The 15,729-nt window shown below is 40.0% G+C and overlaps 1 protein-coding gene across 1 annotated transcript in view; it reads left to right on the plus strand.

Moving 5' to 3' along the window:
• LOC117374057 (neural cell adhesion molecule L1.1-like) overlaps positions 1 to 15,729 on the plus strand; it is a 64,966-nt gene that overhangs the window by 25,019 nt on the left and 24,218 nt on the right. The window contains exons 2-9 of the mRNA XM_055223230.1: positions 4,790 to 5,103; positions 8,547 to 8,561; positions 9,650 to 9,752; positions 10,964 to 11,133; positions 12,285 to 12,407; positions 13,254 to 13,424; positions 13,698 to 13,812; positions 15,351 to 15,535. Of these exons, the coding sequence (XP_055079205.1) occupies positions 4,977 to 5,103; positions 8,547 to 8,561; positions 9,650 to 9,752; positions 10,964 to 11,133; positions 12,285 to 12,407; positions 13,254 to 13,424; positions 13,698 to 13,812; positions 15,351 to 15,535 (1,009 nt within the window). The 5' untranslated portion in view covers positions 4,790 to 4,976. The remainder of the gene's footprint in view (positions 1 to 4,789; positions 5,104 to 8,546; positions 8,562 to 9,649; positions 9,753 to 10,963; positions 11,134 to 12,284; positions 12,408 to 13,253; positions 13,425 to 13,697; positions 13,813 to 15,350; positions 15,536 to 15,729) is intronic.

Here is a 15,729-nt window from a genome sequence, read left to right on the forward strand (position 1 = left end):
GTGTCCACATGGATAACCTCTCGATTTCAATATCTTCACTGCAAAAAAGAGGACCGAGCTAACATGACTTCAGTATATTTGGACCAGTTTAGAATAAAAAATGGAATATTGAACTGAAATAAATGTCTACTGTCCTTTTAAACATGCAAATATTTTATGTAGGTCGAAAGAGTACATTTTAAAGAGGGGGTATTTAACTTCGATGGGGTATTAACTACTAACACATAACATATTTAGATGTGTTACCTTTTAATGTTTTGTGTAGTGTCTGCATTTAATTTTATAAAGCGTTTTTTGTCAGAGAATCAGGACATTAGCATGCTAGTCGTTTTTAGCTTTACCATAACTGGTCTTGAAGAGTTGTGAAAAGTGCTTATAAACTCATCACGGTGAGTAATTAGGATGTTCTGAATGCATAAGCATTTAAGACAGAAAAGTCAGGCACAGCATCTTTAACTAATCTCAAAATTCAAGTATAAAATTTTAAACTTACTAACTACATCTCAACTGATTTCTCAAAACAAAATATATATTGTATATTCAAGTACAGTGTTCCCTCGTTTATCTCCGTGAAACAGCAAGGCCGCGAAAGGTGAACCTCGATAAAGTGAGGGACAACTGTGATTTCAACTTTTTACAGTGTATGAATTGACTTAGATAAAGCAACATGCGTGGCACATACTGTTAGCGTGTGGACAGAGTGAAGCATGCTGGGACATTTTGCTCTGTCATCATTCATGTCTGCTGCTCCTTGATGGGCCCAGGACAGTGGGGGCCCCCTGCTGGTGGTCGTTAGCGCTGCCCCCTGCTGTCCCTTATGTCCCTCAGCTGTTTTTCTGCTGGAGTCATTTATTTTGTGAATAAACAGCCTGAGGGAGAGAGGGAAATGGAGGAGGAGGGAGAGGAGGAGGTGGAGCGGGGAGGAGAAGAGAGAGAGAAGGAGAGAGAGAGAGCAAGAGAGAGGGAGAGGGGGTGAGAGGAGATGGAAGAGAGAGGGGCAAAGAGGGAGGAGAAGAGAGAGGATGATGGAAAGATGGAAAGAGCAAGAGAGAGGGGAGTCAGGGAGAGAGGGAGGGAGAGGGGGATGGAAAGAGGGCAAAGACAGCAAGAGATGAAGAGGAGGAGAGAGGGAAAGAGGAGAGAGAGAGAGAGGAGAGAGGTGAAAGGCAGGGGGAGAGGGGGAGAGAAAAAGGGAGAGGGGGAGTGAGGTAGAGGAGGAGAGGGAGATGGGAATGGGGGAATAATTGGCACACAAGACGAGTGAGGGTCTTGGAACAATAGCGAACAAAATGGGGGGTCGTGTCAGCTATTCTTTAGTTTCAAATATTTATCAAACAACACAACACCACTAATGACCCCAGGGAATACATACAAACACAAATATAATACAAGAGGCACTGTATCTGATTTTTCCTGACTTAAAAATAAGAATAACAGAACTAGATCATTTTAAACATTCTGAACATCCTAATTACTCACCACGATGAGTTTATAAGCACTTTCTACAACTCTCAGTCATGGTAAAGATATAAACAACAAGTATGCTAACAACTACTACCTGATTTTAGCATAATCAAACACTTTATAATTAGACGCAGAGAGTACACAGTGGACTTATACAATATATGTGTAGTGGGGCAGGACAAGGGGAGAGCTGGATCCTCGGCCGGTCCATTTAAAATACCCAGATCTAGTTCGTTACTGAGGTCAAACAGAGTCTAAATATAATGTTTTTTTTGTTTTTTTTTACAACATTAAAAAAGGCAGAGCTAAAAAATAAAGACATTTTAAAAACTTATTTTGAAACCATTTCATCCAGAACCCAAAATATATTCTTTTGTAAAATGTGATTCCTTCGACTTTCTATTATGTAAATCTACATCCAATTTGGAAGATTTGTGGCTGAATTAAAGAGAGAGATGGAGGGAGAGGAGATAAAGAGAAAAAAATAGAAGAGAGGAAAGTAGAAAGATGGAGAGGAAGGAAAGAGAGAGAGAGGGAGAGTGACAGAGAAGAGACGAGCTGGAGTGAGAAGTGAGAAATGACTGACAGAGAAAAGGAGAAAGAGGAACGTGGGTAAGAAGAGTGATGGAGGAGAGAGAGAGAGTGGGTGAGGGAAAAGCAATGGAAGAGAGCGAAAGGTGAAGAGAAAAGTGAGTGAGAAAGGAGCGATGGAAGAGAGACAGAAAGGCAAGAGAGAAAGACAGGTAGAGGAGAAAAGAGAAAGAAGAGCGACACACTGTGGGCCCAGGTTGTGTAATAATTGGATGTGGGAGGGGGTCTGCATTAGCCAGCTGTCCCCCCTGTCCCCTCCCCCTTCCTCCCCGTGTGCTCAGGGTCCCATCTGAGACCCTATCCTTATAAATGGATAAAATATGGCGTTTTCTCACCTCTTTTTAGAGTCATTGGATTTGAAAGCACCTCTCGTGTCAGTACTGCCCACACTCACACACACTCACACACACACAAACATGATATAACATCCGGCATCTTTAGCTACAGATTTATTGAAACCAATTTGTGATAGAGTAGACTAGTATGGACCACTATGGAACCTACCTGGACCACTGCTGGTAACTGCTGTCCAATCCATTATATTTATACAACACATTTTATATGAGTTGACATGAATGTGGTGTGTGAGACTGGCAGCCTCTCTTCTGTCAGTCTGTCCCAAGGCAGCTGTGGCTACATTAGAAGAATGTGGAGCGAATGAATACTAAGATTGTTATGTTCCATTAGTAGCCTAATTTGAATTACTCAGCAGCTCTCATGTTTTCACATATTGTGTTTATTGTTTGGATGAGTTATTTTTGTGCTGAGGAGACGTTCCAAGCACCAGACGTGCTCCATGTGTCTGTGTCACGGGTCAGCGGTCAGTCACAGAGCAAGGACAAAGGAGACATGTGCACAATCAGAGAGGGGAGGAGAGAAAGAGAGGAGAGAAAGAGAGAGGAGGGAGAGAGAGGAAGAGAGAAAGAGAAAAGAGGAGGAGAGAAGAATGAGAGAGAGACAGAGAGCGAGAGAGGAGGATGAGAGGGAGAGGGGGCGAAAGAGTGAGAAAGGAGGAGAGTGAGCAGAAGAGGAAAGAGAGTGAGTAAGAGAGAGAGAAAGAGGAGAAGAAGAGTATAGGAGAGGAGGAGGAGGCGATCCAAACCTGATGTTTTCATAATGAGATTAGATGAAGCTGTTTCCTGACCCTGATCAGATCTGTCTTCATCAGTGACCTCATCTTCCTGCCACTCAGCAAAAAACACACAAAACAAGGGTGAAAAATGCCTCCAGTTCTAAATACTGGATCTCAAATAGCACTTCATTACCAACACATTTGTACTTAATTTTTTTGGCATTCTTAACTGATTTCTTCTGAAGAACACACCATACTAACTCGTACACACACAAATTCTACCATTTCATTTTATAATAATTTTACTGTTAAAATACACGTTTCCTCTGGTGGGAGTTCTGTTGTTCTTTTACATATAGGAATCTTGTTCAAGCCTGTTCATTATAGCATTGAAAGACAAGACGGTTAATTATTGTCTAATCTAATGGATCTTTTCTCCTTTGAGTGATGGCGCGTGTGTAAATGTCTTTATCTGTTCTGTGATTGGGCGATGCTTTTCTGGCTTGTGCACACATGACCCTGGAGTTAACGAGGTTTCTGTTTAATCTGCGGTGCTTTGATTCTAAATAACTGTTTGTCTTGTGATGTTTGATAAGGAATACCATTATTTTTCTTTAATTATCTCTGAGGTGGTGGGGTAGCTGAAAAATTGTATTCAAGTAAGAGTAGGGTCTAGGGGCCCAGAATTGGACCCCCTTCCTATTGAGTTATATTAGAGGGAGGCCCATGAGAGGTTTGTTGCCCCAGATGCCCAAATTTCTGTCAATGGGCCTGCTTCAAAATAATAATACTTGATTTTCATATTTGAAATTGAAATATCATTATGTTCCATATGTTTCCTCCATTCCTGAATTTTTAGAATGTATACAGTTAGTATTTTTCAAATTTTTATAGGATCTCCAAACATGACGACACCCTTCAAATGTATAAGATATAATGTGTGAAATAATCAGTAGCGGAAGAAGTACTCAGTTTAGTTACTTACGTAAAAGTAGAGATACCAGAGCAAAAAATATTCACGTAAAAGTATCACATGAGAAAATCTACTTAAGTAAAAGTACCCGTTTAAAAATATAGGTAAAGAGTAAAAAGTAAAAGTATTCGCACAGATTTTGAGATCTAATAAAGCTTCAAATAGTAGTATTTTGATAAAGATTTGTGCTGAGTTTTGTTCAACAGAAACAACTGAATCAGTGGTTTTTTTTTCTGCCTGTTTTTATTTGTATATTTTTGTTTGCTCAAATTATGAACATATTAAAAATAAACTCAGCGTTTTCAGCAGGCCTCACACAATAATAAAAATACTTTTATTACTGTTTTCACTTAAATTCAAAAGTGTAGTGGAGCAGAAAGCACAGATACCTACACTCAAATGTAAAAGTAAAAAGTAATCACTCATAAAAATATACTTAAGTAAAGATACCTAACATTTATACTTAATTACACCACTTCACTACTTGTACTTTGTTATGTTCCAGTACTGAACATAATTATGGTTGTAGTCTTTTTAGTTGTTTATTCCATTAATCGGTTGATAGAGTCTTAGTTGAACCAAAATTTGTATTAATCGACTAATTATTTTGCTTCGATTATAAGGATTTGTAATTATCACTAGATGTAATTTTTCCTAAACAATTGTTTCTTTTCCTTATTTTTCCACAGACGTGAGGACTGGTTGTGAGACAGGAGGCTGTTGAAGAGGCCCAAACTCCCCAGCGAAACGCACCTTCTCCAGGTTCTGTCTCGTCTCCGCTCTGGTTCACACAGGAGGAGGTGGAGGAGGTCTGAGGTCTTTGGTTGATGCATGAGCCTGGTTCCTTTGGGCTCGTTTTGGATGGGACTTTGAGAGATGGAGGTACCACAGTGCTGTTGGAGGAGTCATAGGAGATCCTCAGTCCTCCTCTTCCTCCTCTCTCTGTCCTTCCTCTTCTTCACACCACGATTCGCTCAGGGATCCCTACACATCCCCTTAAACTGTGAGTAAACAACACAAGTACAGGCATGGTGGTGAATGCATGTTCTGAAAGTGGTTAGTCCTGGTTTAGTCCTACTCTAGTCTGGTTTAATCCTCATTTAGTCCTGGTTCGGTCTGTTTTTAGTCTCGCATTAGTCCTGGTTTATAGCTCAGTCTTGGTTTAGTTCTGGTCTTGTCCTGGTCTAGTTTGTTGTATACATCCATGATAACGTTACTGTGCTGGTTTGTGGACTTCTTTCATGAAGATGTTCTAGATGACAGTTCTGGCTAAGTCCTAGTTTGGTCCTGGTTTGTTGTATAGACTTGGTTTAGTCCTGGTTTAGTCCCGGTTATAGCTCCTGGTTTAACATTACCACTATAACAGTCCTTCATTAATTATAGTCATTGATTAGTGCTGGTTTAGTGTTGGTTTGTTATATAGACCTAGTAGGGCTCCTGGTTTAGTCCTGGTATATGAGGTTAGTCCTGGCGTAGTCCTGGTTTAGTCCTGGTTTATTAGGTTCATCCTGGTTTAGTCCCGGTTCATCAGGTTAGTCCTGGTTTAGTCCTGGTATAGTCCTGGTTTAGCCCTGGTTTAGCAGGTTAGTCCTGGTTTAGTTCTGGTTTAGTCCCGGTTTATGAGACTAGTCCTGGTTTATAGTGTTAGTCCTAGTTTAGTCCTTGTTTATGAGGTTAGTCCTGGTTTAGTCTTGGTTTGTTATATACAGCTAATAGAGCTCCAGGTTTAGTCCTGGTTTATGAGATTAGTCCTAGTTTAGTTCTGGTTTATCATATTAGACCTGGCGTACTCCTGGTTTATGAGATTCGACCTGTTTTGGTCCTGTTTTATCACATTAGTGCTGGTTTAGTCCTGGTTTAGTCCTGGTTTGTTGTATAGACCTAGTAGGGCTCCTGGTGTAGTCCTGGTTTATCAGGTTAGTCCTGTTTTATAGGGTTAGTCCTAGTTTAGTCCTGGTTTATGAGGTTAGTCCTGGTTTAGCCCTGGTTTATGAGGTTAGTCCTGGTTTAGTCCTTGTTTAGTCCTGTCTTATGAGGTTAGTCCTGGTTTAGTCCTGGTTTAGTCCTTGTTTAGTCCTGTCTTATGAGGTTAGTCCTGGTTTAGTCCTGGTTTAGTCCTGTCTTATGAGGTTAGTCCTAGTTTAGTCCTGGTTTAGCCCTGGTTTAGCCCTGGCTTATGAGGTAGTCCTGGTTTAGCCCTCGTCTAATCCTGTTTTAAGTAAAGTGACATAAAGAAATCTGACATGAGTTTTACCTGAGACTGGACACACATACACAGTCTATGGGACAGAGACGGGCAGGTGAGCAGCGCTATACCACGCCATTTACGTGGCTAGAGAATGTATGTTTAGTAAGTTATTAAAATGTAAACATGAGCAAAGTATAAGCTAAAGTTGCTAAAAGCTTTTGCTAACGGTTAGCAATGTTCTTGGCACGGTGTTTGATGCCTGCTAATTGTGCTAATTTAACATGAATAGCTAGCGCCAAATCTCTTCTTTAGCCCTTGTTTTCATCTTTAGCCTTGCACTGTTTCTGCATGTTGTGAAATATTTAAATTGTTAAATTATTCATAAATTTAACAAAAGAATGCCGCTTGTTTTTCACCTGAGAGGACCGTTAGCTTGTAGCGTTAGCTCAGACCGTCACACGTTAGCCGCCTGCAGGTCAGATTCCCATAGAGATCCATGTAAACCTTACTCTGGCAGTTAGCGCGAGGCTTTTTCATTTACATGTTATGGATGTCAAGGTTAGTCCTGGTTTAGTCCTGGTTTATGAGGTTAGTCCTGGTTTAGACCTGGTTTATGAGGTTCATTAGTCCTGGTATAGTCCTGGTTTATGAGGTTAGTTCTGGTTTAGACCTGGTTTATGAGGTTCATTAGTCCTGGTATAGTCCTGGTTTATGAGGTTAGTCCTAGTTTAGTTCTGGTCTTGGTTTTGTTTGAATAGATTTATGATAACCTTAATCTGCTGGTTAGATTAACCATTAACTGCTGGTTTGGTTGATGAGGTAATGTTTACTATTGTTTATGATGAGGGTGTCCAACTTTAGTCATGGTTTAGTCTTTGTTTATGACTTTAGTTCTGGTTTAGGTCTGATTTAGTCCTGGTTTATGTGATTAGTTCTGGTTTAGTCCTGGTTTATAAGGTTAGTCCTGGTTTAGTCTTGGTTTATGAGATTAGTTATGGTTTAGTCTTAGTTTATGAGGTTAGTCCTGGTTTAGTTCTGGTAAACTCTTGGTTTGTTGAATACATTCACAATAACGTTAATCTGATGGTTAGTTCTGTTTTTTATGATGAAGTAATGTTTACGGTGGTTTGTGATGAGGTAGTCCTGCTTTAGTCCTGGTTTAGTCCTAGTTTTCTGTAAATCTGTAAATCAGATCTGTGGAGAGGCGACCCCACTCACAGTAAGAATGCAAGTTCTTCAATGGATTTATAGCAATAACACCCACCCACAATGAAATACATGCTAAATCAATTTGTAGTCTTATGCCATACTGTGGAATATTCCAGACATTTTCATTTTGTCCTGGTTTAGTCTTACTACGATCATTATTGATCTGTACTGGTAACATTACACACTTTAACTATTAAATAAACAAGTTATTTTACACCAGACCATGGCTAGTTTAAGAGATAATCTTTGGACTAAAATAAAGTAATTATCACATCAGACACATAAATGCACTCACACATCAGCTCAAATGAAATTAGCCCGACCCTGACCCCAGGAAGTGAAGTTCAAAGGGCACAGTTTATTTGGTTTGGGGAGGTCCAGGGGGAAAGATGGCAGATGAGGAGGAGTCGGGTTCCATCGTCTGACCTTCACATGACTCTCTCACTCTCTCTCCTCCTCTCAATCTCTTTCCCTCTCTTTCGTTTTCACTTTCCCCATCTCCATCTCTCGCCCTCTCTCTCTTTCTCTCCCCCTCTCACTCTCTGCTCTTCTGGGTGTGGCTTTGACCAGATGTGACAAGAGGGAGAAGAGAGGAAGAGGCAGAAAAACAGGAGGAGAGCTGAGGATGAAGAGACACAAAAGATGGAAAAAAAATCTGGACTGAGGTTTATTGTTTTTTTTTGTTTAGTCCTGGTTCAGTCCTGGTTCAGTCCTGGTTCAGCCCCGGTTCAGCCCCGGTTTAGTCGTGGTTTCATCCTGGTTCAGTCCTGGTGTAGTCCTGGTTTAGTCCTGGTTTCACCCTGGTTCACTCCTGGTTCACTCCTGATTCAGTCCTAATTTAGTCCTGGTTTAGTCCTGGTTCAGTCCTGGTTTGCTCTTGCTCCTTGGTGTATATTGTAATGTGATGCCTGTCGCCTGTCTGTCTGATTCAGAGCAGAGTGGATGCTCTTGGCTCGTTTAACTTTATAAACTCTGCATTAATGTGTGTACTGCATGTCCACTAACCTCTCTCTCATTTGCTGCTTTTCTGCCTCCGTTCGGACACATAGACACGTTTCAAAACAGTAAGTCTCTTCTCTCCATAGATGTGACTCATGTGACTAACCTGTAAACCAGATTTTTTTCCTACAGTGCCCTCCGTGAATTCTAGTTCTTTTGACAAATATGATCAAAAAGGATGGATTAAAAAAAGTCCTTGGTTTAGTCCCCGGTTTAATCCTTAGTTTAGTCCCTGGTAAAGTCTTGGTTTAGTTCCTGTTATGGTGCTGAATCAGTCTTGGTTTGGTCCCTGCTTTAGTCTCTGGTTTAGTTCCTGTTTTATCACTGATTCAGCTCTGGTTTAGTCCTGGTTTAGTCCTGGTTCAGTCCTGGTTCAGTCCCTAGATCAGTCCTGGTCCATGAAACACTACAGTTCTGGTCTAGAACTGTAGTTATTTAGTTGGTTGATAAGAAAATGAATCTGACAGATTTGTATATTAGCGGAGGGCACTTGTTTTTGGTTTTGTTGTGATTAAATCGACCCCTTTGTGTGTCTCCCTTATATGTGCTTTAAAAACCTGTGATTTGGACCAACAAAGAGTTTCTGTTTGTTACTCACTGCAAAAAAGGAATATAGAAAAAACATTTAAATTTCACAGTTTTTAAAGTATTTTTTATTGTTGTTTTTTTTTAAATCTCAAATCTTATTATTTGACTTTTACTTGTTTCAATATATTTTTCTCCAAATCTCTGCATCTGTACAAAAGTGTCAGCAGCACTCCACTGGTCAATAATAGATTGTGCAGTGTTAGAGGTCAGTAAGTGTGTTAGAGGTCCTATATAACATAAAATTGACTGTTATGAGCTTTAAGCCATGTTATAATTCTACCTCATGAAAACATACCTGGAGCTGTGTTTTGTTTCATTCACACATGTTTGAGTCATCCTGGTTTCTGTCTACATCAAGCCACCTTTTACCTTTTGTTCAGTAGAGATAGGCAATTCTAGGGCTAAAATGATCCAAATTATTGTAGTGAAGGCATATGGAGTTAAACATGCGTAAATGAAACAAAACTTCAGGTATGTTTTTGCTGAAACAACATTATAACAGATCAGAAGATAGTGTAATATGGGCCCTTTAAACGTTAAGAATGTGATTGTGTTTGTGTTTTAGTACCAGAGCCCCCAGTGCTGCTGAAGACCCCCGAGTCCTTCACAGCCTTTTCTCCAAGCGACGTTGTTCTGGACTGTGAGGCCAGAGGAAACCCCACGCCCAGGTGAGTACTTTATATAGTACAACTACACTCTCCAGGTAAGTACTAGAGACAGTACAACCACACAAACAGCTAAGTACTTTAAATGATGCAACCCCATAGCCACGTATGTACTTTATATGATACAACCTAGGGCTGGGCACCAGATTTTGCAATTGTAAATCGCAAAATTACAAATTGCAAAATCATGAAATTGAGGACTATTATGAAACAGGTTTACTCTTGATTTTCTTACAGCTGAAAGCAGTTTACAGTTTCTTAAGTAATAGCATATGATAAAAATGAGCTTCCCCTCTACCATTCTCTACTCTGACTTCCAAAATATATTAAAATCATAATCGTCCAGTGTGTGAGAAAATATTAAGATTTTATTTTTTGGCTTTATCACCTGGCCCTGATACAACCAAACAAGCACTTTTGTATTACAGACAGCACAACCACAGTCCCAGGTTGGAACGTCAAGATCATTGTGATGATTCAGGTCACTATATAATTGTAAGAGCTAAAAATGATAAGTAGATAAGTCATAAGTAGCAAAAATGGGTCAGTTTAATCTGTCCTCCTGGTTTTAAGTCTCGTCTTAGGCACCTCAAGCTCTGACCACATGGTGTGCTGTGTGGTATATACACCTCAAAATCTATCATGAAGTATTAGTTTAATTACGCAAACAGGTTATATTCATCTAATATAGATAGGTCTCACAATTTCCCCTTTTCCTTTCCTAAAATTCTTAAAACTGACACCTAGGCAGAGGTGGTTGAGTAGTAGTAGTTCATAGGAGTAGTACTTCAAAATAATAGTAGAAGTCCAAGAATTTACTGAAGTGAAAGTAAGTATTTGGGAAAAGTACTACTCAAGTAAGAGGAACTTAAAGAGTAATTTAAAGTTAATGTAACTGGAAGGACAAAATATTAAATAAAGCACAAAATCTGGAGTTTTCAAAAGACAGACACAAAAATGAGCCAAACTAAATCATATCTGAAGGAGCTCCAAGATACATAAATGTTCAAATCATTTGATATTGAAACCTAAACCTCAAGTCACTTTAGACTTGCTCAAGTAAGAGTATATGACTCAAGTAGGAGTAAAATTATGCTGCTAGAAAAGTACTCTGAAAAGTTAAATTTCTTTAAAAAGACTATTCAAGTAAATGTAACTGAATAAATGCAACTGAGTACTACTCACCTCCCTGTGATGATTTCTTTGTGTTTTAGTTTCCGTTGGGTGAAAGACGATGAGACGTTGGATCTTGACCTCATTGGTGAAGGGACTATTCGCGCAGATAAAAATGACACGCTGGACCAGTACCACGGCTCCTACCGCTGCTACGCCTCTAACACACTAGGGACTGCTGTGACACAGACTGTGCACGTCATCGTCGAACGTGAGTCAACCAGGACCTGGACTTGTATTACTCTATTCACCTATTTTCAAAGAGGGGGTATTGGGGTTTACACTTCTATGGTGTATTAACTGCTATATATTGTTTTGAAAATTCTATATTCAGGCAAAACACTGTATTCAAATATTTAATAAGTTTCAGTTTCATTTTTGACACTGTTATTCCCCCCTCCCTTTGCTCCCCGTGCTTAGTCACTCACCCTTCAGAGCGCTATTGTAACACAGTCAGTGTGCATCAGGTTTGTGAAGTTGCTGTGTACAGTTTCATATTATATTTATGTATATTTATGTAGAATTGTTGTGGGAGCATGGGTGATATGGGCTTGTGGGCAGAGCCTTTTACAGGATCATACAGGTAACCATATGGAGGGTTTGAATAGGGCCCAGGCGAGATCGCTAAATTACTAAGACGGACATGGATGACATCTAAAACCTCTTCAGGCATGTGTGATGATAGAACAGCATTATAAAATACATTCAAACATCCATTATATTGTTTTTATATTTCACATTATACCCTCGTTATTATGCAAAGTAAACTTGTTTCATCATGTTATAATTTTGCTCTCTCATCAAGAACATGCCTGAAGAGGTTTTATAAGTTTAGCAGTACAATCATATCCAAAGCTCCGTACACAAGCCTACATCACCCATGCTCCTGCATGAAAATTGTCCATAAATATACAAAAACATGATATAAAACAATAGACTACAACTTCACAAACTCGATGTGATGTGCAGTAATTTCATTAACAGGATGCACGGTGATTGTGTTGTGATGTTCTGATTATATTCTGATTAATATGTTATGTGTTAGCAATGTGCCATAAAAGTGTAATATCCCCTTTTTTAAGAAAACCCTAACCTTTACCATTTGCCTAACTCTAACCTTCCATGACCCATTTCTGAACATGTCCCTGAACCATATCCCTGCTCCTAAATTTCATCACTTCAAATGACCAATCATAGCAGACCATCTCTCCCGACCCGACACTCCTGCAATAATAACCATTTTTTAATGTTCATAGCAGCAGAAGCTAACACATTACCATGGCAACCAGAGCTATGCGATCACTTCCATCCCAACTGACTAGCACTAACCTGATGACTTTAGCTGTGTGGTTTTTTTTTTAGGTCATCCGGTTCTTCAGAATCAGCAGAAAATTTACAAGCGAGCGTCGGAGGGGGAGAGTCTGGTTCTATCCTGTAGTCCTCCTGAGAGCTCCACCCCTCCACATATTCACTGGATGGACAGAAGTAAGTCTAAGCTACACTATGCTGCAAAACAAACAACAAAGGTCTCTAGGTCAGAATATAAATCTAATTCAGATCTCGTTTAGGGTTAATCCGATACTTACTTCCTGATACTAGGCTTAAAGTGCATGTGACAGGTTTTCATGTTTTTCTAGTTATTACTTATATGTACAATATCACTAAAATTATGCCTAGTTTTAAAAATTCTGGTAAATTTAATAATTTTACTTCCTGGTCGGACACAAGCAGCAGATATGACATATGTAGAGGTATTTCAATAACTGTTACCTAGCAACCATAATGTAAACAATGGTCAAAACTTTTTACTATTTACTAAATACTTTTTAATTAACCACTAGATTTACGTATGACCTTTCAAGACCCCCAAAGTACTTTCCAGTGCATTATGCATTTTCCCAGTGGTTTCCCATCCGAGCAGTATCCAGGCCTGGCCCTGCTTAGCTTCTGAGATAGTTATGATTAGATTAAAAATAAATAGCAACATCTTTTTGTTAAATGGAGGTTTAAGCTAGAAAAAATAATAAATGCCTTCCTTGCCTGTAACTTGCCCCTGCATTTTGCATTTAATTTTCCATGTTGATGATATAGGCACAGGTATTCCAGTTTAGACCTCAGTGCTACTTCCTGTATTTTTCAGCTTTTCTTCTCCACCTATTTCTTCCACAAACTACCACTTAACTAATTTAAACTGATGATAAATATTTAGCACTATCCCACCTAACCAAGTCAGAATTAGAAAAACATGAAAAACTGTCATATGCATTGTAGGTTTATTGCTTTATTTGAATAGTAGTAATTGCACAAGGTCTTGTGTGTTGTCTTCTTCAGGGATGGTCCACATAAAGCTCAGTGAGAGAGTCACAGCTGGTCTGGATGGAAACCTGTATTTTTCAAATCTGCTGAAGTCTGACTCCAGACCTGACTACATCTGCAACGCCCAGTACACAACAGCCATGACAGTTCTGCCCGAAACCGCGGTCTCCCTCACTGTCCAGCCTAGTGAGTTCATATACTAAAGCAGGACTAAAGCAGGACTAAAGCAGGACTAAAGCAGGACTAAACCAGGACTAAACCAGGACTAAACCAGGACTAAACCAGGACTAAACCAGAACTAAACCAGAACTACACCAGGACTAAACCAGAGCTCAACAAGGACTGACCCAGGACTGAACAAGTACTAAACAAGGACTAAACAATTACATTTTTTCCACAAAGTTGTGCAACCATAGTTAGGGTGAAAGGTTTGCATCACTGATTGTCTTATGTTTTCAGGTAACAGCGTGCTCCCTGGCAGGAAGCCCCACCTCTTTACTCCCTCTGGCTTTCGCAGCTCCGTGCTGGCTCTGAAAGGGAACAGTCTGACACTGGAGTGCATCCCCAGCGGACTGTGAGTGCCCCTAAAACAAACAGGGAAAAAATTAATGTTGTTCTGGTGCAGTTTTTTTAATCCGATACTGATACCTGTCCAATACCACATAGTGTGAAGTAAGCTAAGGCTACTCAATTTTCGTACAGTACAAGAGCAAAAAATAACTCTAGTAAAAGGCTACCCCCATTTAAGATGTGTAAACTCCATGAGCCACGTGAGAGGCCATCAGCTCATTGCCGAATATGTTTCTATGGCAAGAGCACTGTAAATACACACGCAATCACTTTCCTTGTGCTATGCACGGTGGTCTTTTCTTTCAGCTGTGGCTAAATATATCGTCAGGACGATGTTCCCTGGTGACAGCAGAGAAAAAGCTTTTTGAACAACACACAGACAGACCCAGGCTCACCTGCGCAGACAGACCCAGGCTTATCTGCGCAAACACACTCAGGCTCACCTGCGCAGACACACTCAGGTTCACCTGTGCGCAGATAGTCAAGCTTATCTGTGCAGACAGACCCAGGCTCACCTGCGCAGACAGGTAGGAGGAGATGTGTCACTGATATTAAATTGATCCAAATTTTCTTGTCAGATGAATGTTTCAAATAGCAGCTCTGCAGCTCCCATTCATAAAAATATGTTTGATTTTTTTACCAAGCACTTTTACTGTCACTGTGACTCTGTAGGTCGGCCTGAGCCAGCTACTGTCACCCCATGCTCGCCCCACCTCCAGTTTCGAAAGCCACTTTTTTGTCAACCACACTAGTGGCAGTGTAAAAACTTTCTACCACAGAGCATGGATCAAAAAGACACTGAGACCTGTAAAAAGACCTCATTCCTTTATCGTCCTCTTGGACTTATTTTACTGACCTTATATCAACAGCGTATTCGAGATAACATTGTTTAACACTGTTAAACTTTATATTCCAGTCCCCTAACAAACCAGTGGTGTGACCAGGAAATAGTGGTGCCTTCTACACTGCATGTTTTATACTGAAATGCTCAAATGAAGTAGTAAATAAATGGCGCTGTTTACAAAGCGAATGGAAAAATTTGTGATTCTGAATAAGAAACCATAATAAGTTGGTTTTTTCATGTCTCTCCTTCCTCCATTTTGAGAATGAGTGCATTTGAGAAGTGCACATTTTTAGGACTCTTTTATGTTTGGTTGTGATAGTTTTCAATATATTTTTGCCTTAAGTTGAAACCAAGGAAACAAATGTAGGACACTCCATTTGTTGGAGCTGTAAAAATGCCTGTTACTGGATTATAAAACGAGTATGAGAGTGCAAACAACAATTTAACATTTTATTTGTGCAATGCTAGTAAATCATTAGCCGTATAAGATTGGAGAACGAAGTAAGTATAGAGCAGGGGGCGTGTGCCAGTGGCAGAAAATGGCCCTACAACTTTGGGTGAGTAAATGGTGAGGGGAACAACTAAACAATAAAAAAAAAAAAAATCAGATAACAGTTTTTGGGATTATATATATATATTTACTTATTATATTACTTATTACTTATTACCCTCCCCCAATTGTTTCTAATTGTCCCCAGACCTACTCCCAAAGTGGAATGGATAAAGAAGGATGGGAACCTGGAGGACACCACAGGAGAGGTGACAAACTACGGCCGCTGGCTTCAGTTTGAGAGTGTGGACCAGAGCGACGATGGAGAGTATCAGTGTAGAGCCCACAATGAGCATGGAGAGGCAAAACACTCCTACACTGTCACTGTGGAAGGTACTCAGCCAGGACTAAACCTAGACTAAACCGGGACTGAACCAGGACCAAACCAAGACTGAACAAGGACTGAGCCAGGACTGAACCAGGACTGAACCAGGACCAAACCAGGACTAAAACAAGACTGAACCAAAACTAAATCAGGACTGAACCAGGACTGAACCAGGACTGAACCAGGACTGAACCAGGACGGA

This window comes from Periophthalmus magnuspinnatus, chromosome 7 (assembly GCF_009829125.3).
Source record: "Periophthalmus magnuspinnatus isolate fPerMag1 chromosome 7, fPerMag1.2.pri, whole genome shotgun sequence".
Lineage (NCBI taxonomy): Eukaryota > Metazoa > Chordata > Actinopteri > Gobiiformes > Gobiidae > Periophthalmus > Periophthalmus magnuspinnatus.